At 45.5% G+C, this 26,839-nt stretch overlaps 1 protein-coding gene across 2 annotated transcripts in view; it reads right to left on the bottom strand.

The window, feature by feature from the left end:
• PYGB (glycogen phosphorylase B) overlaps nt 1–26,839 on the bottom strand; it is a 149,820-nt gene that overhangs the window by 40,162 nt on the left and 82,819 nt on the right. For both annotated transcript variants that reach the window (XM_077282857.1, XM_077282856.1), the window contains exons 3-4: nt 7,042–7,120; nt 2,616–2,719 (exon numbers count right to left, since the gene is read on the bottom strand). In XM_077282857.1, coding sequence (XP_077138972.1) covers nt 2,616–2,719; nt 7,042–7,120 — 183 coding nt within the window. The remainder of the gene's footprint in view (nt 1–2,615; nt 2,720–7,041; nt 7,121–26,839) is intronic.

Here is a 26,839-nt window from a genome sequence, read left to right as displayed (position 1 = left end):
AGCCCGCGCCTGATACCATGCAGCCCGCGCCCAACACATTGCAGCCCGCGCCTGATACCATGCAGCCCGCGCCCAACACATTGCAGCCCGCACCTGATACCATGCAGTCCGCGCCCAACACATTGCAGCCCGCGCCTGACACCATGCAGCCCGCGCCCAACACATTGCAGCCCGCACCTGATACCATGCAGTCCGCGCCCAACACATTGCAGCCCGCGCCCGACACATTGCAGCCCGCGCCCGACACATTGCAGCCCGCGCCCGACACATTGCAGCCCGCACCTGATACCATGCAGCCCGCGCCCAACACATTGCAGCCCGCTCCCAACACATTGCAGCCGGCACCTGATACCATGCAGTCCGCGCCCAACACATTGCAGCCTGCACCCGACACATTGCAGCCCGGGCCCAACACATTGCAGCCCGCGCCCGACACATTGCAGCCCGCGCCCGACACATTGCAGCCCGCGCCCGATACCATGCAGCCCGCGCCCGACACATTGCAGCCCGCACCTGATACCTTGCAGCCCGCACCTGATACCTTGCAGCCTGCACCTGATACCATGCAGCCCGAGCCCGATACCTTGCAGCCCACGCCCAACACATGCAGCCCACGCCTGTCACACGCAGCCCACACCCGACACACGCAGCCCGCACCCGACACACGCAGCCCGCGGCTTATACATTGCAGCCCGCACCCGACACATTGCAGCCCGCACCCGACACATTGCAGCCCGCACCCGACACATTGCAGCCCGCACCCGACACATTGCAGCCTGTGCCCGACACATTGCAGCCCGCACCCGACACATTGCAGCCCGCACCCGACACATTGCAGCCCGCACCCGACACATTGCAGCCCGCACCCGACACATTGCAGCCCGCACCCGACACATTGCAGCCCGCACCCGACACATTGCAGCCTGTGCCCGACATGCAGCCCGCACCCGATATACTGCAGCCCCGTGCCCGACACATGCAGCCCCGTGCCCGACACATGCAGCCCCGTGCCCGACACATGCAGCCCCGTGCCCGACACATGCAGCCCCGTGCCCGACACATGCAGCCCCGTGCCCGACACATGCAGCCCCGTGCCCGACACATGCAGCCCCGTGCCCGACACATGCAGCCCCGTGCCCGACACATGCAGCCCCGTGCCCGACACATGCAGCCCCGTGCCCGACACATGCAGCCCCGTGCCCGACACATGCAGCCCCGTGCCCGACACATGCAGCCCCGTGCCCGACACATGCAGCCCCGTGCCCGACACATGCAGCCCCGTGCCCGACACATGCAGCCCCGTGCCCGACACATGCAGCCCCGTGCCCGACACATGCAGCCCCGTGCCCGACACATGCAGCCACGTGCCCGACACATGCAGCCACGTGCCCGACACATGCAGCCACGTGCCCGACAGAACTTTATTTGGTCGTCCGATCGCCGTGTATCGTTGTGTTTGACACCAAAAGCAACGATACCAGCGATGTTTTACACTGGTAACCAGGGTAAACATCGGGTTACCAAGCGCAGGGCCGCGCTTAGTAACCCGATGTTTACCCTGGTTACCAGCGTAAAAGTAAAAAAAACAAACAGTACATACTCACCCAGCGTCATACCTCCCCCAGTGTCTGCTTCCTGACACTGACTGAGCGCCGGCCCGAAAGTGAAAGCCACTGTGCTGTTAGGGCCGGAGCTCAGTCAGTGTCAGGAAGCAGAAGCTGGGGGACGCTGGGTGAGTATGTACTGTATGTACTGTTTGTTTTTTTTACTTTTACGCTGGTAACCAGGGTAAACATCGGGTTACTAAGCGCGGCCCTGCGCTTAGCAACCCGATGTTTACCCTGGTTACCCGGGGACCTCGGCATCGTTGGTCGCTGGAGAGCGGTCTGTATGACAGCTCTCCAGCGATCAAACAGCGACGCTGCAGCGATCGGCATCGTTGTCGCTATCGCTGCAGCATCGCTTAATGTGACGGTACCTTTAGGCCCCCGTCACACTAAGCGAGGTCGCTAGCGAGATCGCTGCTGAGTCACTAGTTTTGTGACGCAACAGCGACCTCAGTAGCGATCTCGCTATGTGTGACACGTACCAGCGACCTGGCCCCTGCTGCGAGATCGCTGGTCGTGTCGGAATGGCCTGGACCTTTTTTTGATCGTTGAGGCCCCGCTGACATCTCTGAATCGGTGTGTGTGACACGGATTCAGCGATGTCTTCACTGGTAACCAGGGTAAACATCGGGTTACTAAGTGCAGGGCCGCTGAACATGCTGCGTATTTTACCACGATACGTTTCTGCTGTGGAAAAATACGCAGCATGGGCACAGCAATTGCGCAATGCAACTAAAATTAATGGGATGCGGGTTTTTTTAGCGCTTTTTAAGCGTTTCCACAGCGGAAAAAACGCGGCGGAAACGCTTAAAAAACGCAACGTGGACACATAGCCTAAGACTGACTGTTTCAGGATCATGCAGAAAATACTGCAAGGGAGGTAAATTTAAAGGGGCTGTCCCTTGCCCAGGAACTGTGGTATGATCAGACCAGGTCCCTACACGGTCAGACACGGCCATTACACAGAAGGACACACGTATAAGATTATCTCAGCACAGGAACATTTACCTGCCAGCCATTTATAATCCTTTGGTTAAATATCCCAAACTCATATCGAATTCCGTAGCCATATGCGGCTAGTCCCAGAGTAGCCATAGAGTCAAGGAAACAAGCTAGATAGGAAAAATAAAAAGGCAACAAAACATTGTGAGACATTCTGAGCTTCCATTACAAAAATATGCAGAAATTGTTATACAAAGAAACAATTCACTAAGTAGGAACATAATGTGAGATTCAAAGTGCTGACAAGCGTCTCTATGGAGCTAAAGCTGGAAGCCCAGAAATGCTTCAGGGACAATCTCTTCATCTCTCCAAAAAGGAACCAGTCATTAGTACAACATGAACCCATGCCAAGCTGGCATATGAGGGCCAACAAATTGTACATCAGCAAAAACAACTCCAACTAAAACTGGGCAGAGAGAATAAAGGCTTGTGGTACTTTAGATTTAAAGCTCTAATGACATCTGCGTTCTTCTTCATTTCTGTTGTTCTCTAGGATCATAGGAGGAAAACAACCAAAATGGCGGCAGTGCTGGATCTGTTTCATGATAGACACAAAGCCTGAGTGACTGCATTCACCACAACAGGCACAGTCGGGTTTGTGTCACACGGTCATGCAGCACTAATTTGTCCAGTATTACTGGATCTATAATGGAAGCCATGAACACAGCCTCTAACACAGTTGTGAACACAGCCTAATACCCATTTTGGATTAGCAATGAAAACTTAGCTTTAATGAGGACCTTCCTGATTAGCTCAAGCCGTCAGGTAACAGGATGAAACGGGACGTCATATGAACCCAAAGATTTCGTATTCCAGTCATCTGACCGCTGCAGCCAGTCTCAGGACTCAAGGTTAGGTTACAGAAGAATGGGACATCATGTCTTCCTGTCCCAGCACATGGAGTTAAGACCCGTAAATAGCAAACAGCTAAAAAGGTGATTTATTCTAGACCAATGGTATAAAAGGAAAGAAAAATATCATGCTTCTATTGACTATTAAGTCACGGACGAGTATTTTTATGTACAAACTAAATGGCTGACACTGGTGTTACATCAAATGCAATGGTAATAATGTTTTCAATCTGGGAGGCTGCATAGGATGCACAGGCGTGCTTATACATGTATTCACTTATTATTATAGTGCCATTCATTCCAGGGAGCTTTACAAGTGAAAAGGAGTATACATAACAAAAAACAAGCACAATAATCCAGACTAATATGAGTCAGCGACTGGTACAGGAGGAGCGAGGACCCTGCCCCCGAGGGCTCACAGTCTATTACAGGGCATGGGGGAGGATGCAGTAGGTGAGCCTACAGCTGGTAGTGCAGAAGTATGGTGGAAGGAGGGTTAGGCTAGGTTCACATCGCGTTATTGCCATCCGTTATCGGATCCGTTAAACGGATGGCACTAACGCGATGTGAACCTAGCCTTAGAAGGGAGGCCACAGAGCAGGAGGTTGCTGTAGTCAAGGCAGGAGATGATGAGTGAATGGACTAGTGTGTTTGCAGAAATATTTTTGAGTTGAAGTTGGTAGGAAGTGGAAAGGGGTTGGATATATGGTGTGAAGGAGAGATTAGAGTGAAGGATTACCCTGAGGTTGCGAGACTGCGGGAATGGGGAGAGTTAGCAGCCACTGACTTTAATGGATAAATCTGTTGAGGGGGTTGAGTGAGATGGGGAAAGATGATGAATTCTGTTTCATCCATGTTGTTAAGAAGAAAGATGAAATAGCACACAGACATTGTGGGATTTTGGTTAGTAAGGAGGTGATATCGGGCCCAGAGAGGTAGATCTTTGTGTCATCATAGAGGTGATGCTGAAACTCCATGAGCTGTCCCAGGCAGAAGGTGTAGACGGAAAAGAGCAGGGGTCCTAGAACTGAACTTTGGGGACATCGACAGATAGGGGGCGAGGTGAGGAGGTGGTGTGCGAGTGGGAGATTCTGAATGTCCAGTCTTTTAGGTATGAAGAAATCCAAGATGGGACCAGGTCTGTGATGCCAAGAGATGAGAGAATCTTTAGTAAGAAGGAATGTGTCGAAGGCAGAGGACAGGCCCAGGAGGAGGAGGACAGAGTAGCGATGGTTGGATTTGTCAGTTAGTAGGTCATTGGTGACTTTAGTCAGGACAGTTCAGTGGAGTGGAGGAGAGGTGGGAGGACAGTTCAAAATGGACGTGTTGTTCCAGTAGTTTTGAGGCAAAGGGGAGAAGTTATATGTGGTGATAGGTAGACACATGGGTCAAGGGAGGGCTTTTTGAGGATGGGTGTGACTGAGGCATGTTTGAAGCAAGAGGGGAAGACACCAGTTGTTAGTGATAGGTTGATGAGATGGGTTAGGGTTGGGATGAAGACTGTGGTGAAGTTTCGGATGAGGTGGGACAGGATCGGTTCAAGTGCATAGGTGGTGAGATGTGATCTGGAAAGTAGAGAGGAAAGTTGATTTTCCGTAATGACAGAGAAGTTGGTTTTGGAGGAGGAGGGCTGAGTAGTTATGAGGAGGGGCTGTGGGGACTATAGGGCAAAGCTTTCTCTGATGTTATCAATCTCCTGCTTCAAGAATGAGGCAAAGTCTCCAGCTTAGATGAGAGGGAGTAAGTGCTCGGGGACGGAGGAGAGAATTGAAAGTGATGAATAGCTGTTGTGAGACAGGGAGGATATGATAGATGAGAAGTAAGTTTCCTTCGCTGCAGTGAGTGCAGACCTGAAAGTAGTGAGGAAGTGTTTGAATGTGATGAAATGCTCATTGGAGTGGAATCTTTTCCATCTCCGCTCAGCAGCACTGGAAGCCCACCTCAGTTCTTTAGTCAAGCTCGTGTGCCAGGGTTGCCTGTTGATTGTGTGAGCTTATCAAGCTTTTATGTACAAACCCATGTATATAATTAGTCTATGATTCAGTAGTGCAGATGCACATCATGACATCATACAGACTGAATGTATCACAGCATTAATAATGCACTATTTGAATATTCACTGCTTTAAAGGGTTTTTCCAGGTTCTTTAAAATACTAAACTCAGCAATCACTCACCCTCCACATCTCCTCCAACACTAATCCTAGTGAATGTGTGCAGTGCTCACGTGTGCTGTAGTCATGAAATTATTTCTGCAGCGTGTCAACAAAGATCAGAGCAGCAGTGGAGAAGAAGGGCTGTATTTGGCGAGGGTGAATAACTGCTGAGCTTATTTTAAAAATGCACAAGTGGATGGAGCTAAAAAAAAAAAAAATATTCCCTGAAAACCCTTTTAATGTAAAAGTCCAGAAGTGGAACAAAAAAGTCTACTTTCTTAAAGAAATAGCACCACACCTTCCCACAGGTTGAGTCTGCTACTGCAGCTAAGTTTTACTGAAGTAAAAGGGTCTGAGTTGCAATACAACACACAACCTGTGGATAGACGTGGCACTGTTTTTGAAATAAAGTAGTCACGTTTTTCCAATTTGGGAAAAACCCCTTAAGGCCTGTCCCACACGTCCAGATAATTCCGGTACCGGAAAAATCGGTACCGGAGTTATCCGTGTCCGTGTGCTCACGTGGCACATCAGTGTGGCACACATGCGGCAGCCGTGTGCCGACTGGGTACCACATGGACCGTGCAGGAGACAGCGCTACAGTAAGCGCTGTCCCCTGCTTTGGGTGCTGAAGCCGCCATTCATTTCTTCTCTCCAGCAGCGTTCGCTGGAGAGAAGAAATGAAAAATCTTTTTTTTTTTTTTTTTTTTTGCAGTTGAAATAAAGATCTTTGTCACCACCCCCTGTGCGCCCGCCCGCTGGAAATAAAATACTCACCCAGCTCCCTCGATGCGTCCTCTCAGCGCCGCAGCCTCTCCTGTATGAGCGGTCACGTGACCGCTCACACAGGAGAAGCTGCGGCGCTGAGAGGACGCATCGAGGGAGCTGGGTGAGTATTTTATTTCCAGCGGGCGGGCGCACAGGGGGTGGGAGGGGGTGGTGACAAAGATCTTTATTTCAACTGCAAAAAAAAAAAAAAGATTTTTCATTTCTTCTCTCCAGCGAACGCTGCTGGAGAGAAGAAATGAATGGCGGCTTCAGCACCACAAGCTGGGGGGACAGGGCTTACTGTAGCGCTGTCTCCTGCACGGCACACGGACAGCATCCGTGTGCGGTACGTGTTTTACACGGACTCATTGACTTTAATGGGTCCGCGTTATCCGTGCGCTCCCACGAACACTGACATGTCTACGTGTTTTTCAAACGGACACACGGTCCGTGAAAACACGCTGACATGTGCAGAGACACATTGATTTTAATGTGTCTACGTGAGTCAGTGTCTCCGGTACGTGAGAAAACTGTCACCACACGTAACAGAGCCACTGACGTGTGAAACCGGCCTAAGACAACCAATTATACTCTGTAACGATACTTTGAATATTTCCAATAAGTGAATTATATTCTAGAAAATATTTCATAAAAATTACCTGCCAAACGTCCAAGACCACCATTTCCAAGACCCGCATCTTCTTCTATTTCCTCCAGTTCCTCCAAATCAAGGCCCAGCTGTGGGAAGATGAAAAAGTTAAGATCATAGATTGTATACAGTATAAACTTCGCTTGTGCCTATCATGCCTTGACAACTCACAAACAGCTGGCGAAACATAGTTTGGAGACCATTGGTCCAACTTGTTCAAAGGGTGTAATCCAAAAATCTCATACTGCTCATCAACCAACAGACCAAGATACATGTTTAACATCTTAGGCCACATTCACACGTTCAGTATTTGGTCAGTATAAGCCAAAACCAGGAGTGGGTGATAAATTCAGAAGTTGTGACGTGTTTCTATTATACTTTTCCTCTGATTGTTCCACTCCTGGTTTTTGCTTGCAAATACTGATGTGAAATACTGATCAAATACTCATAGTGTGAATGTGGCCTTAGAAGAAAAAAATAACCTTCTGGAAACCACCTTAAAAAAACTATCAAAAAACATTCAAAAGAATGAACAATACACTTTTTATGTAAAAACATCTTGTTTTGCACGTGTTCAGGCTTTTGAACATCTTTTAACTGCTTCAGATTAAAAGCAATGAGCGGTCAAAAGAAATGACCTGTTCATTCTTCTGGTGTCTTCTGCTCGGAAGACGCTGTCGACTTTACAATACAAGTCAATGGTAAAGCTCAAAAAATATCAGAAATACAAACAAAAGTTTTTTTGCGCATTTTGCCAGTCTTTTTTCTAAGAAAAACAAAAAACTGCTAGTACTTTCTTCATTATTCAATTTAGTAAAACACAAACAGAAAACGACAGTTAAAAAAAAAAAATTCACAAAAACCATGGGAAAAGCCTACAAAAAACTCTCGCTAAAAAATGTCCAAAAAACACTCAGGGAATAACAGAAAAAAATACAGTCTTCTGCTTGAAAATATCATCGTGCCAAGTTTGCTTGAGTTTAAAGTGGAACCGTCATTTTAATTTTTAATGCATGAAAACAAGAAACATTTTAGGCAATGTGCCCACGCTGCGGATTTGTGTGCGGATTTTTCTGCACCGTTTTTGCAAAATCTGCAGGTAAAACGCAATGCGTTTTACCTGCGAATTTACTGCGGATTTCCTGCAGATTTCACCTGCAGTTTTACACCTGCAGATTCCTATTGAGGAACAGGTGTAAAACGCTGCAGAATCCGCACAAAGAATTGACATGCTGTGGAAAATAAACCGCAGCGTTTCTGCGCGGTATTTTCCGCACCATGAACACAGCAGATTTGGTTTTCCATAGGTTTACATGGTACTGAAAACTGCATGGAAAACAGCTGCGAATCCGCAGACAAAATCCACAACGTGTGCACATAGCCTTAATATATCTAATCAGAGAAATCAGCTTCTTTCTCCTCTAGTAATAAGTTTTTATTTTCAAAATTCTCAATTTGTGGATAAAATCAAACTCACTGAAGACAGATTGTTACATTACTGAGATTGGAGATGCCAGTTGGTGCTGATAAGATTATATGTAGAGGGCTGGGGATGTGAAGGGAGGGGTTCTGCCTCTAGCTCCCACCTTCTCTGTCCTCCTCCCTCCTGTCTACACAGGAGATGACAGTTGGTGCTAATAAGATTCTATGTAGAGGGCTGGGGATGTGGAGGGAGGGGTTCCGCCTCTAGCTCCCACCTTCTCTGCCCTCCTGTCTACACAGGAGATGACAGTTGGTGCTGATAAGATTCTATGTAGAGGGCTGGGGATGTGGAGGGAGGTGTTCCGCCTCTAGCTCCCACCTTCTCTGCCCTCCTGTCTACACAGGAGATGACAGTTGGTGCTGATAAGATTCTATGTAGAGGGCTGGGGATGTAGAGGGAGGGGCTCCGCCTCTAGCTCCCACCTTCTCTGCCCTCCTCCCTCCTATCTACATATGAGATGACAGTTGGTGCTGATAAGATTCTATGTAGAGGGCTGGGGATGTGGAGGGAGGTGTTCCGCCTCTAGCTCCCACCTTCTCTGCCCTCCTGTCTACACAGGAGATGACAGTTGGTGCTGATAAGATTCTATGTAGAGGGCTGGGGATGTGGAGGGAGGGGTTCCGCCTCTAGCTCCCACCTTCTCTGCCCTCCTCCCTCCTATCTACATATGAGATGACAGTTGGTGCTGATAAGATTCTATGTAGAGGGCTGGGGATGTGGAGGGAGGGGTTCCGCCTCTAGCTCCCACTGTCTCTGCCCTCCTCCCTCCTATCTACATATGAGATGACAGTTGGTGCTGATAAGATTCTATGTAGAGGGCTGGGGATGTGGAGGGAGGGGTTCCGCCTCTAGCTCCCACTGTCTCTGCCCTCCTCCCTCCTATCTACATATGAGATGACAGTTGGTGCTGATAAGATTCTATGTAGAGGGCTGGGGATGTGGAGGGAGGGGTTCCGCCTCTAGCTCCCACTGTCTCTGCCCTCCTCCCTCCTATCTACATATGAGATGACAGTTGGTGCTGATAAGATTCTATGTAGAGGGCTGGGGGTGTGAAGGGAGGGATTCCGCCTCTAGCTCCAACCTTCTCTGCCCTCCTCCCTCCTATCTACATAGAATCTTATCAGCACCAACTGTCCTCTATCTCAGTAATGTAACAATCTGTCTGCACTGAATACAGATTTTACCTGAACATTCAATATGCAAATTGTACTTAGTGCAAAGTAACGACTTGAGATTCTGGTTTTGCTTTTATCCTAAGCGTACCGTCACATTAAGCGACGCTGCAGCGATATCGACAACGATGCCAATCGCTGCAGCGTCGCTGTGTGGTCGCTGGAGAGCTGTCACACAGACAGCTCTCCAGCGACCAACGATGCCGAAGTCCCCGGGTAACCAGGGTAAACATCGGGTTACTAAGCGCAGGGCCGCGCTTAGTAACCCGATGTTTACCCTGGTTACCAGTGTAAATGTAAAAAAACACTACATACTTACATTGCCATGTCTGTCGCGTCCCTCGCCTTCAGCTTCCCTGCACTGTGTAAGCGCCGGCCCTAAGCACAGCGGTGACGTCACCGCTGTGCTTTGCTTTACGGCCAGCACCGACAAATTCAGTACAGGAAGCTCTGAGCAGCAGCGCGGACGCCGGGGGACGAGACAGACATCAGAGGGTGAGTATGTAGTGTTTTTTTTTTTACTTTTACAATGGTAACCAGGGTAAATATCGGGTTACTAAGCGCGGCCCTTCGCTTAGTAACCCGATATTTACCCTGGTTACCATTGTAAAACATCGCTGGCATCGTTGCTTTTGCTGTCAAACACGACGATACACGCCGATCTGACGACCAAATAAAGTTCTGGACTTTCAGCAACGACCAGCGATATCACAGCGGGATCCAGATCGCTGCTGCGTGTCAAACACAACGAGATCGCTATCCAGGACGCTGCAACGTCACGGATCGCTGTCGTTATCGCTGCAAAGTCGTTTAGTGTGAAGGTACCTTAAGTCATGTAGCAAGCCTCGTTAGAGAGTTGATATTGACTTTAAGGATAGCTACGTCCTATAGGTGGCACTAGAGTTCTAGTCCTCCTCCTCTCTGAAGAGACAATTTGCATACTTAATTTCCCAGAGGAGCATTGCGGCTTTAAGTCTCCTCAGCTTGGCATGTCACTCTCCGCACAGATGCAGTGAAGGTAAATACGCAGATGGTGTATACGTTTTAGGTTTGTTTTCTAAGTATACAGTCATTTGTGTATTGCTTGACTGGTATAAATGTATCTCATTAATTAATCTGGCATTATCCGATAGATACTGGATTATACAACGCCATAAGAAAGTAACACTAGAGAACTTCCAAGGAGTCGGCTGCAAATATAAAACATAATATTAGATGCGTTTCCACCTCAGAACTTGTTATCTCTGGTCGGCTTCCGGTTTCTGAGCTTATGAGAGCTCATACTATTTCTAGATCAGTGCCAAGAATGCTGTATTATCAGTATTTCTGGACTAGATGAGGTCAGGTTATTGACATTATACTGCAGATATTTTCTATACTGCCGAGGTTCTTGCTTCTGTATAGTAGGATTTAGTGTATGGTCGGCGCATCATCATTTAGGGTACGTGCACACGTTGCGGAAAGGTGTGCAGATTTTTCCGCACTGATTTTGGTAAATCCGCACTGCGGATTTACTGCGGAATTACCATGGATTTACTGCGGTTTTTGTGCGGATTCCAATTATGGAGCAGGTGTAAACCGCTGCGGTATCCACACAAAGAATTGACATGCTGCGGAATAAACAACGCTAAGTTTCCGCACGTTTTTTTCTGCAGCATGTGCACTGCGGATTTTGTTTTCCATAGGTTTACATGGTACTGTACAACGCATGGAAAACTGCTGCGAATCCGCAGCGGCCAATCCGCAGCGGATCCGCAGCAAAATCCGCAACGTGTGCACATACCCTTAGGGGAAGAAAAAAAAACAAAACAAGAAAATAAAGCAGGTCTGATAGGTAAAGAACCAGTAGAAAAGACAGAGCCTATAAAATGTGGCTTTTCTTATAGTTTATAGGTTCTGTCTTTTGGCTCATCATCATTTAGGGTAAACTGATTTGATCCTGGTTTAATAAAATGAACAATACATGTATTAAAACTGCAAGTAAACTTTAACTATGGCCAATTCAACATAAATCAGACTTCAAGATAGAAGATGGGATTCTGCTTTATTACTGCCAAAATATCTCCCTCATGATGAGACTGAAGAGAAGTAAAGGGGACGGGGTCACGTCGGACATCCCGGGGGTTGTGCAGCTGTATCCTTTGGAAAAACTCTCACCACCGTGATATCCTCCCATCTATACGATTCCCAAACTTGCTAAAAAAAGTCTTTCTTTCTACAGATCACAGTATCACAAAAATAAAAACAAACTACAAATCTGCTTCTTTTGACATCTTGAAGCCCCACAGAACTAGGTATTGTCACATATCACCATGATGGCAGACAGCGCACACACTGTATACATACGTGTTCTCCGGTAGGGGCAGACCAACTATGGAGCATGGCTTCCAAAGTCATTATTAGCCGGATCCATTCATCTTCCATATGAAAACCTATGCCCAGCGCCACTGAGAGCCCAACACACGGCCCCATTAATAACCCAACCATCAACAGTTGGCGAGATGTTCTTACCGTGAAGTGCTGCTTCTTTTTTATTAGTTATTATACCGAGTCCATTCTTTTTTTTCAATATAAAAAAATATAAAAAGGTAACTAAACATTTTTATTACGTTGCAACCACCGTAAAGTAGTTTTAGTTGAGACCTGAAACGAAGGTGCTCAATCCCTCAGCTTCTCCTCGGGCACAAGCATGTCCAGGCCTCTCTATGGCGCCTGCACACCGCAACTGTGGCACTTGAGGATAAGCTGAGTGATTCCGCTCCATCAATTCAGAGACTGTTGGGGTCTCGGATCCTGAACCCCCACTGATCAAAAGGACTAAATAGTGGATACATGTCATAACTAGTTATTGAATGGTGAGCTACAGGGAAAAGGACCTGTGATCAGAGAAGGACCTGTGATCAGAGAAGGACCTACGGTGCAAGGCCTCATTCAGACATTCGTGTTGCACGTACATGTTCAATTCTTTTTTTTTCATACAGTGGATACAACACGTACCATTATAGTCTACAATACAAGTCTACTTGACTCATAAAAAATGGCGTCAAGTGTATAATGAGTGTTTAACATTGCAAAGGATAGAAGAAGTTTTGTGATTTATTTATCCATCCGTAAAAAACACTGATGGTAAAAATAGACACACGGACCGTACACTGATGACACACTGATGGTAAAAATGGACACATGGACCATACACTGATGACACACTGATGGTAAAAATGGACACACGGACATTACACTGATGACACCCTGATGGTAAAAATGGACACATGGACCATACACTGATGACACACTGATGGTAAAAATGGACACACGGACCGTACCCTGATGACACACTGATGGTAAAAATGGACACTCGGACCATACCCTGATGATATACTGATGGTAAAAATGGACACACGGACCGCACACTGATGACACCCTGATGGTAAAAATGGACACACGGACATTACACTGATGACACACTAGATGGTAAAAATGGACACACGGACATTACACTGATGACACACTGATGGTAAAAATGGACACACGGACCGTACCCTGATGACACACTGATGGTAAAAATGGACACATGGACCGTACCCTGGAGACACACTGATGGTAAAAATGGACACTTGGACCGTACCCTGATGATATACTGATGGTAAAAATGGACACACGGACCGCACACTGATGACACCCTGATGGTAAAAATGGACACACGGACCGCACACTGATGACACCCTGATGGTAAAAATGGACACACGGACATTACACTGATGACACACTGATGGTAAAAATGGACACACGGACCGCACACTGATGACACCCTGATGGTAAAAATGGACACACGGACATTACACTGATGACACACTGATGGTAAAAATGGACACACGGACTGCACAATTATGACACCCTGATGGTAAAAATGGACACACGGACATTACACTGATGACACACTAGATGGTAAAAATAGACACGGGCCGTACACTGATGACACACTGATGGTAAAAATGGACAGACGGACTGCACACTTATGGCACACAGATCCAAAACACTGATGACACCGGTACCATTTTTTCCTGTACGTGTTTAAAGATGGACGTGTTAATGAGGCGTAAATCAGATTTTTATGGCAAATGTATTTATATATATATATATATATATATATATATATATATATATATATATATATATATATATATATATATATATATATATATATCCACTTATAGTATTACTGAACATGGTACATAGCTAATAATAGTTAGATATTTCTAGTACCCACAGATAGGACTGTACAACACCCTATCATCAAATATCATAACCATACCAAGAAAAAGATGACATAAGGTGAAAAGTAAAGTATAAAAACAATCCTTTATTGATTAAAACATAAGTAACCACCAATGATTGGAGACAATAAAAACGAACAAAAACAGCTGAGTGTCACAAAACAATGGCAGGAGACAAGTTAGTGAGAGGTCCTAATACATGATCTAATAATTAAAGGAATAAGGTCCTCATATAATTAGTCCTACAAGCAGCGGGACACCCACTCCCATGGAATTGAAAGTAAGTGGTAAGCAGGGGGCTGACGAAGGTTGTTTTGCCGAAATGCACGTTGGGGCGGAGGCAGGTTCGTGGAAGGTCCCTACACTGCGGTGGGTAAGCCTAAGGATTATTTATTTATTCATTGACTTTGTTATGTGCGCAGTATTACTATGGAGTGGTATACACAGCGGTAGCAATTATGGCTGGTGATCACCCCGCATGCTGCTAGACTTGACAACCTCTGTGCTTACCACTTACTTCCAATTCCATGGGAGTGGGTGTCCCGCCGCTTGTAGGAGTAATTATATGAGGACCTTATTCCTTTAATTATTAGATCATGTATTAGGACCTCTCACTAACCTGGCTCCTGCCATTGTTTTGTGACACTCAGCTGTTTTTGTTCGTTTTTATTGTCTCCGATCATTGGTGGTTACTTATGTTTTAATCAATAAAGGATTGTTTTTTATACCTTACTTTTTGCCTTATGTCATCTTTTTCTTGGTATGGTTATATTATATATATATATATTAAAATCTGTATTAAAAGAGTGATCTTACAATTTTCTTACTGACCCGTGGACTATTCTAGACTTTAAGTTTCTTATCTTTGAGGAAATTCACATCAGCAGCAATAGATTGACTGACCCTATCTTCTGTATTGAAGCATTTAATAACCTTGTGCAAAGGTCACTGTGAAGGGAGGGGAGCACGGACAGCAGTGACATCACTCATCACCTATTGTGAATGGTGAATCCTGTGCTATCAGCTGATGTTGTAGTCCTGCCTCTGATGATAATGAGCCAGCTGAAAACTCTTCCTTGAAGGATAGCAAGATTGAGTCTAAAGGTACCTTCACACGAAACGACTTTGTAACGATATCGCTAGCGATCCGTGACGTTGCAGCGTCCTCGCTAGCGATATCGTTTAGTTTGACACGCAGCAGCGATCAGGATCCTGCTGTGATGTCGCTGGTCGCTGAATAAAGTCCAGAACTTTATTTGGTCGTCCGATCGCCGTGTATCGTTGTGTTTGACAGCAAAAGCAACGATACCAGCGATGTTTTACACTGGTAACCAGGGTAAACATCGGGTTACTAAGCGCAGGGCCGCGCTTAGTAACCCGATGTTTACCCTGGTTACCAGCGTAAAAGTAAAAAAAACAAACAGTACATACTCACCTGCGCGTCCCCCAGCGTCTGCTTCCTGACACTTACTGAGCGCCGGCCCTAAAGTGAAAGTGAAAGCACAGCGGTGACGTCACCGCTGTGCTGTTAGGGCCGGAGCTCAGTCAGTGTCAGGAAGCAGACGCTGGGGGACGCGCAGGTGAGTATGTACGGTTTGGTTTTTTTACTTTTACGCTGGTAACTAGGGTAAACATCGGGTTACTAAGCGCGGCCCTGCGCTTAGCAACCCGATGTTTACCCTGGTTACCCGGGGACCTCGGCATCGTTGGTCGCTGGAGAGCGGTCTGTGTGACAGCTCTCCAGCGATCAAACAGCGACGCTGCAGCGATCGGCATCGTTGTCGCTATCGCTGCAGCGTCGCTTCGTGTGAAGGTACCTTTAGGCCGGCGTCACACTGGCGTATTGCATCCGATGCAAGATCATTGGATGCGATATGCTAATGACACTCGGCTCCTGCTCGCAGAAGAGCAGGAGCCGAGTGTCATGCGTCTGTGCTCCGATTCTCTCGCACAGGGAGGATCGGAGCACAGCTGCGGAGGAGGCGGAGAAATGAATTTCTCCATCTCCTCCATTGCTGGGGTCCGCTTATAACGCACAGCACTCGGATGATATCTGAGTGGTGTGCGCTGTCTCACTCGCACCCATAGGCTTATATGGGTGCGAGTGAGCCGAGAGTTTTCCTCGGTCCGAGACAATCGCAGCATGCTGCGATTGTCTCGGACCGAGGAAAACGGCTGACAAAAAGTCGGCTGGTGGGAGCTGCCCCATAGCCTAACATTGGTCCGAGTGCAATGCGATTTTTTATTGCATTGCACTCGGCCGTTTAAAACGCCAGTGTGACGCCGGCCTTAGGCCTCTTTCACACATCCTGATATTTCCGGTACCGGGAAAACCAGTACTGGAGATATCAGTGTCCGTGTGTGCAATACTTTTGGAATACATGTGGCAACTGTGTGCAGCCTGTGTGCCGCATTGGTATCACACGTCCCGGCACCTGGGAAGCAGCGGTACTGCTAGCGCTGTACCCCGGCGCCAGGTGCTGAACACCACTCTTATCATTCTACCCTGCTCTGCCAGCGATCAGTGGGAGCAGGGGAAAATGTTGAGAGTTATATTCAACTGATAAGAGCGATAGCAGGTGGTCATTAGCAGAACGGAGGGCACAGGTAGGATGCTAGACTGAGACGAGAGAGGAGATGAAGGGTGGTGCTGAACCGTGGAGCGCTTCGTGGGTGAGAGTGATAAGTTTATATTGGACTCTGTAGTGGACGGGCAACCCGTACAACGACTGGCACAGGGTGGAGTCATCGGTGTAGTGGTTGGAAAGGAATATTACCATGGCTGCTACATTCAGAACTGATTGGAGAGGGGAATATTTAGAAAGAGGGAGACCAATTAGTAGAGACAATAACTAATGTAGGTAGGACCTGGAGATATTCACGGGTTCGGCTAACAGTCTAATGTGAATGGGGGTGCCAGCCGACTGATGGTCAGGTGGGATATCGATTGCGCATGTCCAATTTTGGACAATGGATCACATTGTTCTCCCTGAGATAAGTCACTTTTTTATGCATTTGTGGATTTTTATTTCAGTTTAGGGTTTCTAGATGTTTTCGCCAGATTCATCATTTGTGATTTTTTTTTTTTTAAGTTGCAAATTTTGCTGCAAATATAATATATATACCCCTGATTTTATAAAAGCCTGAAAATTTGGAGCCAATTTTGCAAGATCTTAATGGAATGAGCGACTTTGGTCAGATAGGTAAATAAGAATAATAAAGAACATTTTTTTATTTTGTACAAAATTCATGACCCGCATGCGTCATTTTGCTGGCGCAAAAAAAATGTCAAAAAGCAAAGGAACTTTAGTGAAATCATAAATGATGAATTAGGCCCCAAATGTAGCAAAAGTTATCTTAGATACTACCCGTTGTCCCTGGTTTTATAGAACTATAAGAGATTACAGGCAGCCAACCTGAATGTAACATGATCTGCACAATGGCAGGACTGTGAACGTGCAGGAAACTGGAGATCCCCCAAGCTGTCCGCCCCTGCTCACACAGCACTGACAACTTAACCTATATGATCACTTTCCGCCCTTAACCCTTCATCTTGGAAACATGACAAATCTTCATAAAAAAAGGAAAAGCAGAAAACAAAATGCTGAAAATGCGGCTTAACCCAGTTCTCAATATGCCATTCCTGCTGCCAGCCGCGGGATTAGGAGCCTTATCTAATATATTATGGTCCACTAAATATTTCTATTACAGATAACAGAGACAATAGCACGAGTCCTGATATCACACCCATGGAGGGTCAATATACTTAGAGAAGAACAGGCTGAAGCTACTTTAAAGTGACGGTAAACAAATTAGGTATTATGGCACAGTGGCTGCATTGTGCCTCAATAAAGGGGAAAAAATAGACAGAAATCAGATATGAATAAAAACAAAAATGTATTAATACAGTTCCCTTAGATCAGCTCCATCCCGGGTCCTGGAAGATTCTGTTCCTCTGCAATTCCTTCATCAACTGTGTATGAAGGGGGCTGGCTGTCAGGCTTATTTCAACTAAACCTTCCCCCCTTCTCTAACCAGGTTCGGCCACAATGGAGAAGGGGGCTGGCTTAGCTATAGAGTAAACCGGCAACCTTAACTTACTGCTCCAGTCACTACGTCGAGCACAGAACGAGAAGAGAAGTTGCCAGGACCTGGGATGGAGCATTGTAAGGATTTCCGTTGGAATCCTGTTTTCCAGGGATTCTGACAGAACCCTCGAGGTATTGCTCAGCGGAGAGCGCTGTATGTGTGGACTTCGCATTAAATAAATTATTTAATGATTTCTTTTAATATAAAAAAAAAAAAAAATTATTTGTGCAGTAAAACGGTTTTTCTTATATAATGAGGGGTATAATTCATGGGACAGTGCCAATTTAAAGGGGTTTTCTACTACTCGAACAATCCCTTCTTAAATACTATATTTTCCAGGATAAAGTAAAAATAGCAGGTACTCACCTCCCCCACTAACGCAGTTACAGTGATGTCAGCGCCAGGTCACGGTAATGCCACTTAAGCACTGCAGCCAGTCAGTGATGGGCAGCAGTTCTCACACTTTCTTTGGCCATCTGCTGATTGATATTCCATGACAGCATTACAGCCAATGTCACACAAGTGCTGAGAAACACGGCACCAACATCACTGGAACGGCGCCGGTGAGGGAGGTGAAGATCTGTGATTTTTTATTTTACTTTGGAGAATACAGCATTTAAGAAGGTAATGTACAAGTAATGGACAGACCCTTTAAGTACCCATTTATAGGGTACAGCTGATACTACAGGAAGAAGCTGTGGGCCATCACACATTTTCTGCAGCAGGTGGAATGTACTTTTGCAAAGCATCTAATTAAAGGGGTTATCCAGGGCTTCGTTTTTTTTTCTATGGGCCTAAGCACTTACAGACAGTTAGTTGCAACCTATCTGCCCGTTCTTCCTGGCTCAGCGCAGTCACTGAACCACTTTTTGCATCGATTTTGCTACTTCCTGTGACATCACATCAACAGATCAGTTCCTTCTCTTCTGCGCTGCTGAACTGACGTCACTGCCAACGTCATGATGATTGACAACTGGCCTAGCCTAACGCAGCCGGAAGCCTGTTTTCAATCAACTTGACATTTTTAGGGACTCCCTGTTGACAGAGCAGCGTGGAAGAGAAATAACTGCTCTGTTACCGGCTTATAAGTGCTCAGCCTTGTCCCATAGAGAAAAAAAAATTAAGTCCCGGAAACCCACTTTAAATTAATGAGGCACCTTGGATTACGAGAAATGCTAAAAATAGCAACCTACTAAGAGACATCCTTGTTTTCCCAGGTCGGCACAAAGCAAACAACTGTCGCTTGCTGCAGTTATAACATGTGTGAATGAAGCCCTTCTAGAACACTACTTATGTTCACAGTCTGCCTTTCTGTCTTTCCAAATAGTTTTCCAAATGTTTAATGACAGGGTTAAAGCTGTCGGATGGGGAGTAAAGAGAACCAGTTAGGTGGAAATACACCGAAACAATAACCAACTTCAGTCTGTGCTGTTTAGAAAATCAAGTCACAGCCACAGAGCAAGAAACTTGGCAGCAAAAAGGAATTTCCTTCCAGGCACTAAATATCATAACAAAGAGGAGCAAACCGAGCTAAACCCCAAACCTGCGTCCAGACAGAGACAAACAACAGAGCAAATGTATAGAAAAGTCAAAACTTTACCTAATGCTACAATATACATTTTTATACTGTCCTACATACATAAAACAATCAGTCGTGCAGGCAGTACGGGGCGGCTGCGCTGTATAAGGCCATGAGCAGCCTACCGTTCGTTTACCATAGAGGTCACCACCTCCAGTGTCCAATCTTCTGGGCACGGTCAAATAACCATCAGATGAGAGATAATTAAGATGAGAATCAATTATTTTTGCTGCTATTTTTGCCACTTTCAAGTCAATTTTCCACTAAATGTTGGACATCTAGGCGAAACATTATAGACATCAAGGCAAAACTGTATCTATCCCACAAAAATGGTAATTTTAAGAAAGCTGCAACTCCCCACAATATCATTTTTGCCTAGTCTGCTTCATTCATGTCTCTCTATCTTCCGTCACATCTCAAAGCTCGGTACCAGTATAGTCCAGTACTCTCATTTTTACTAACTTGGGAGCAGAAGACTGTCATGCATCTGAGTTTGAGCATTTGAGTATGTGCTTTGTGGTCGGCTTTTCTGTCCGCCAAGCCACAGCAAACACAACTATTCTCCAGTATCCATGGCCCCTTCCTAGGCTACTAATATCAGCCCGCAGCTGCCTGCATAGCCTTTGATGGTTATTAATTATAGGAGGACCCTAGGTCATTTTTTTTTTTTTTTTAGGGTCCTCTATTTTAATAGCCAGTAAAGGCTAGGTATATAGTTGTGAGCTGATATTAATAGCCTGGGAAGCTCTATGGGTATTACCCCCCTCCCAGGTTATAAACATTGGCTCCCAGCCGTCGGCTTTCCCACTGCTAGTTACGAAAATTGCACAGGAGCCCACGCCATTTTTTTCAGAAAAATAATCTTTTATTAATTAAATATATACAGTAAGCTGTATTACACTGTACTAATTGTATTTGTTACTGACATCTGTATATCTACCTATTCTATATGTATTTACTGTATGTAATCCATCTCTTCTATCTTGTCAGACATCTATATATCTATGTATTCTATGTGTATATATCTATTCTATTCTAACCTGTCAAGTGTGATTTTACTGTACGCGGCACACAAATTGCCGGCTTTTCAAAGGACATCAGTGTGTAAAAATCAGACAGCACTCGCATGGTCCAAGTGCTGTGCAATTTTTTTCTCACACCCATAGGCTTGCACTGGCGAGTCTCGGTGACAATCGCAGCATGCTGAAATTTTACACGCATGCCAAATACAGCTGAGAAAATAAACGCTGATGTGAGCTGCCCCATAGATTAACATTGGGCCGAGTGCTATGCGATGTTTTCTCGCATTGCATTCTCCGTATTCTATGGTAGTGTGACGCTGGCCTTCATCAGCCGCTCCTGCACTGTAAATAAATAAATTAAAAAAAACCTGCGTGGGTTCCCCTGTATTTTTGATAACCAGCAAGGCAAAACTCACAGATGGGGGCTGCAACCTTCAGCTGTCAGCTTCAGCAAGGCTGGTTAAAAAGAATTCAGGGGTCCCCACGCTGTATTTTTTAATTATTTAAATAATTTAAAAAATGGCATGAGGTCCCCCCATTTTTGACAACCAGCCTTGCTAAAGCAGACAGCTGGGGGCTGGTATTCTCAAGCTGGTAAGGGTCCATGGATATTGGGTCCCCCCAGCCTAAAAATAGCAGCCGCAGCCACCCAGAAAAGGCACATGTACTAGATGTGCCAATTCTGGCGCTTTGCCCGGCTCTTCCCACTTGCCCTGTAGCGGTGGCAAGTGGGGTTCATATTTGTGGGGCTGATGTCACCTTTGTATTGTCAGGTGACATCAAGCCCACGGCTTAGTAATGGAGAGGTGTCTATAAACTCGGCCTCAGTGACTATCGGTGACGTCATCGAGATTACCCTGTCACTGATCCTCCGTTCCCAGCAGGGCGGAACTGCTGTGACCTCAGCACCGTGGGAAAAAGTCAGTGATGAGGTCACCGCAAATCACAGCGAGAAATTCTCATGGTGATCTGCTGTGAAGCCACTGAGCTTGAACTACTGTGAACTCAGTGACTTTTTCCCACGGTGCTAGCGGGGATCTCACCGAGGGCACAGCAGTTCAGCCTGGTTGGGAAAGCAGCCTCAGTGACCGGACGTAACCTCGATGACATCACGCCAGTCACCGAGGCTGTGCTTGCAGTAGTTTATTCCTCAGTGGTTACCAGGTTGAAAACTATTAGTCCTCCAGATATGGATTACGGCGTGGGACAGAACAACAGACAGGTATGGTATATTGTTTTTTTTGTTTATTTTACACTGTGTTCCAAATTATTATGCAAATTGGATTTAAGTGTCATAAAGATTTAATTGTTTTGTTTTTCAAATAAACTCGTGGATACCGTATTGTGTCTCGGGGCTCAATGGATCACTGAAATCAATCTTAAACACATGTGATAATTAGTTTTCCAGGTGATTCTAATTAAAGGAAAACTACTTAAAAATGATGTTCCACATTATTAAGCAGGCCACAGGTTTCAAGCAATACGGGAAACAAAAAGGATCTCTCTGCTGAAAAAAGTGTTAGTGCAATGCCTTGGACAAGGTATGAAAACATTAGATATTTCATGAAAACTTAAGAGCAATCATCATACTGTGAAGAGATTTGTGACTGAAACAGAGCACAGACAGAGTTCATGCAGATAAAGGCATAATGAGGAACGTTTCTGCCAGACAAATTCATTGTATTAAGAGAGCAGCTGCCAAAATACCATTACAAACCAGCAAACAGTTATTTGAAGCTGCTGATGCCTCTGGAGTCCCTCGAACCTCAAGGTGTAGGCTCCTTCAAAGGCTTGCTGTGGTGCATAAACCTACTATTCGGCCACCCCTAAACAGTGTTCACAAGCAGAAATGGTTGCAGTGAGCCCAGACTTAAGGTACCTTCACACGAAACGACATCGCTAGCGATCCGTGACGTTGCAGCGTCCTCGCTAGCGATATCGTTTCGTTTGACACGCAGCAGCGATCAGGATCCTGCTGTGATGTCGCTGGTCGCTGAATAAAGTCCAGAAATTTATTTGGTCGTCCGATCGCTGTGTATCGTTGTGTTTGAAAGCAAAAGCAACGATACCAGCGATGTTTTACACTGGTAACCAGGGTAAACATCGGGTTACCAAGCGCAGGGCCGCGCTTAGTAACCCGATGTTTACCCTGGTTACCAGCGTAAAAGTAAAAAAAACAAACAGTACATGCTCACCTGCGCGTCCCCCAGCGTCTGCTTCCTGACACTTACTGAGCGCCGGCCCTAAAGTGAAAGTGAAAGCACAGCGGTGACGTCACCGCTGTGCTGTTAGGGCCGGAGCTCAGTCAGTGTCAGGAAGCAGACGCTGGGGGACGCGCAGGTGAGCATGTACTGTTTGTTTTTTTTACTTTTACGCTGGTAACCAGGGTAAACATCGGGTTACTAAGCGCGACCCTGCGCTTAGCAACCCGATGTTTACCCTGGTTACCCGGGGGCCTCGGCATCGTTGGTCGCTGGAGAGCGGTCTGTGTGACAGCTCTCCAGCGATCAAACAGCGACGCTGCAGCGATCGGCATCGTTGTCGCTATCGCTGCAGCGTCGCTTCGTGTGAAGGTACCTTTACATGAAGACTAATTTTCAAACAGTCTTGTTTACTGATGAGTGCTGAGCAACCCTGGATGGTCCAGATGAATGGAGTAGTGGATGGTTGGTGGATGGGCACCATGTCCCAACAAGGCTGCGACGTCAGCAAGGAAGTGGAGAAGTCATGTTTTGGGCCAGAATCATTGGGAAACAGCTGGTAGGGCCCTTTAAGGTTCCTGAAGGTGTGAAAATGACCTCTGCAAAGTATATAGAGTTTCTGGCTGACAACTTTCTTCCATGGTATAAAAAGCAGAAACGTGCCTTTAGGAGCAAAATCATCTTCATGCTGACAATGTACCATCTCATGCTGCAAAGAATACCTCTGAGTCATTGGCTGCTATGGGCATAAAAGGAGATAAACTCATGGTGTGGCCACCATCTTCCCCTGACCTCAACCCTATAGAGAACCTTTGGAGTATCATCAAGCAAAAGATCTACATGCAAGCTCACATCAAAACAGCAGCTCTGGGAGGCTATTCTGACTTAATTCAAAGAAACAGAAGCAGAAACTCTCCAAATACTCACAAGTTCAATGGATGCAAGAATTGTGAAGGTGATATCAAAGAAGGGTTCATATGTTAACATGTAACTTGGCCTGTTGGGAGGTTTTGGAGTTAAATAGCTTTTTTCTTCAGTGAATGTGACCTCCTAATGCTGCAAATTCTACAAATGAGCATTTTCAGTTCTTTAAAACATATCAAAGGTTTAGAAATTCTACTGTGCATAATAATTTGGAACAGTGCATTTAGAGTTTTTAATCATTTTGGAGATTATACTGTTATCATTGGGAGGTTTCTTCAATAAAATTTGATGTATAATCTAACAGGTGATGACTTTTATTAGACTGACTGTCATTTGCACCGACCATTTAGGAAAATCCAAGAAAAATATAATTTGCATAATTTGGAACCTGGTGTAGTTTTATTACAGGAGAACGAGGGCTTCGGTGGAATTAGGCTTTAGGCGAGTATAATTATGTTTGTTATCTTTAAATAAAATGGAAAACTGTGTTTAGTCTTATTTCTAATAAAGGACTTTATTCTGGCTGTGTCTTTATTTACCATATGACTATAGGATTAGTAATGGATAGGTGTCTTACATTCGCCTCTCCATTAGTACTCCCTGGGCTTGATGTCACCTGACATTACAAAGGTGACATCAACCCCACAAATATGAAACCCACTTGCCCCCGCTACAGGGCAAGTGGGAAGAGCCGGGCAAAGCGCCAGAACTGGCGCATCAAGTAGATGTCACTTTTCTGGGCAGCTGCAGGCCGCTATTTTTAGTCTGCGGGGCTAATATCCATGGCCCCTTACCAGCCTGAGAATACCAGCCCCCAACTGTCTGCATTAGCAAGGCTGGTTGTCAAAAATGGAGGGGACGCCATGCCATTTTTTTCATTATTTATTTAAATAATTAAAAATACTGCGCGGGGACCCCTCTATTCTTGATAACTAACCTTTCTGAAGCTAACAGCTGAGGGTTGCAGCCCCAGCTGTGAGTTTTGCCTGGCTGGTTATCAAAAATACAGGTTTTATTTGTAAATTATTTATTTACAGTGCAGGAGCGGCTGACAAATACTCCCTGTTCTCACTGTTATTAGTGATAGCAGGTGTCAGATGATGGGAGCTATAGTCCCATCAGATGTCACCAGGGACTGTAGGGAAACTTTATACCTCTGATCACAGCTCAGTGCTCATGCTGTCTGACAGTGTGGAAAACGCGGGTCTCTGACCGGCGGGGATGATCAGAAGCGCTATGCCAATGTTTCCTACGCTGTCACACAGTGCGTGAAACACCTGCTTTTGTGCTCTGTATGTTCAGCTATATTCGGTGATTTAATCGGCGAATATTGCAAATTGGGCGATCGTGAGCCAAACCGAACATTGAAATAGTCGCTCATCTTTAGTGTTTAGTTACTGTTATCCTTGCTTCAGTTTTTTTAGGATAACATTTTTTCATTTACTCATTTGTCTGCCCTATCACCTTTCGGGTTTGGCTTTATATTCTTTCCTCCTGCTGGTATTTCCTGCTTATAATAGTCTCATTGGATGTACAGCCATACTGCCATAGTTTAAGCCAGTCAGTGAAAGACCAGCTAGGGTTTATCTTTTTCTAACAGTAGGTACATAATCCTTTATTTTGTATTTTATCTTTCTGGGATCTTTTTCTATTTCAGCTAATTTTCCCTTCTGTATGCAATTCACACTCTGCGTTGCCCTCCGTTTTTTTTTTTGGTTTTTTTTAGGAACGTGAAGCGTTTGGACTTTCAGGCAGTACAGGCCCAAGTTGCTATTGTCTATCTGTGATTAGGGCTATCTCAGCACAGGCAGGCACTAGTGACTGCGGGGTCAGGATCTCTAGTCTGTACAGGAACCGGCAGGGTCAGCTGCAGTTTTAGCTGTTACCTATTTTCCTGAGTGAGTTGCTACACTATCATAACAGACTTGTTATAAACTCAATCAATTTCCGGTATTAGACATCATCACGGTTGTTGTGTGTCATTTCTAACTTCACAATAGTTTAAAAATTATTATTTTGACTACTGCATCTGCACCTTAACTCAGAACACCGAGGCCCCAATTCATCAAAGAGTTTTCTCTGGAATTCTGGAACCACGCAGTGTATTTTTTAATTTGCTTGTGTGTTGCAGACCCCTGTATGCTAATACAGTTGCATACATTAGAATCCATCTCCAGACTTGAACTGATGGTAATCCTCCTAAAGTAAGGTATACCTCTGCTGGGAAGCGAAAACTAGTGTGAACAGAGCACAGGACGTAAGGTTTCTTTTATCATAACCTCTGATACACATTACCAGCTTTAGAAGAAGTGATAATGCTTTTGTTTTCAGTAACGATCGTTGCACTTTAATATAAAAGTCAAGCATGCTGAATTTTTACAGCTTTCTACTAAATAATTCAGAGAGCTGGCAGGTCTTAAGCCATTATACTGTGGCTAGGCTGGCAGAGGAGAAATGCATTAAGTCTTTAGATACTAATGCTGGAGGCAACTAAAAGACTGACAATCTGCTTTTATTTTTAGAAGAAAATAATCGTAGAAAAGGGTTTTAGTAAAAAAAAATATATGACCAAGGCTTTTCTTTATATAACAAGATAAGCCATACTTACCTACCTTTGCCTTCGCCGCTTCTCGCTCGTGTTTCATGACAGAGGTGCAGCAGTAATGTCCTATCTACAAGACATCACCAGTGCAGCCAATCACTGGGCACAGCGGTCTTGTGCTGTCTACCTTGACATGACCCTTGGATGCCATGGCACATGTTGTAGATGGGCTGTCAAAGCTGCATCCATGTCAACAAATATTGGCTGGGAGCTAAGGACAAGTGGCACTGGAGCACAAGGGCTCTGATAGTAATTAATATTTTGTTATGTTGAAGGAAAAGAAGGTCTGGCCATCTTTTTCAATTAAAATGGACAATCCTTTTAACAGTACTGATATAGCCATCTTCAAATAACAACCCCTGTGACTCCCGTTTGAGTAGGCCACAGTACCCCCTACTTCAGTGAGAGCATTAAGGCCTCCCATACCAGTAGATGCTTTCTATAAGCATCGTCAGCCTAGAA

This window comes from Ranitomeya variabilis, chromosome 2 (assembly GCF_051348905.1).
Source record: "Ranitomeya variabilis isolate aRanVar5 chromosome 2, aRanVar5.hap1, whole genome shotgun sequence".
NCBI lineage: Eukaryota > Metazoa > Chordata > Amphibia > Anura > Dendrobatidae > Ranitomeya > Ranitomeya variabilis.
Note: the sequence above shows the minus strand (reverse complement) of the source record. Positions and strands in the feature narration are given on the sequence as shown.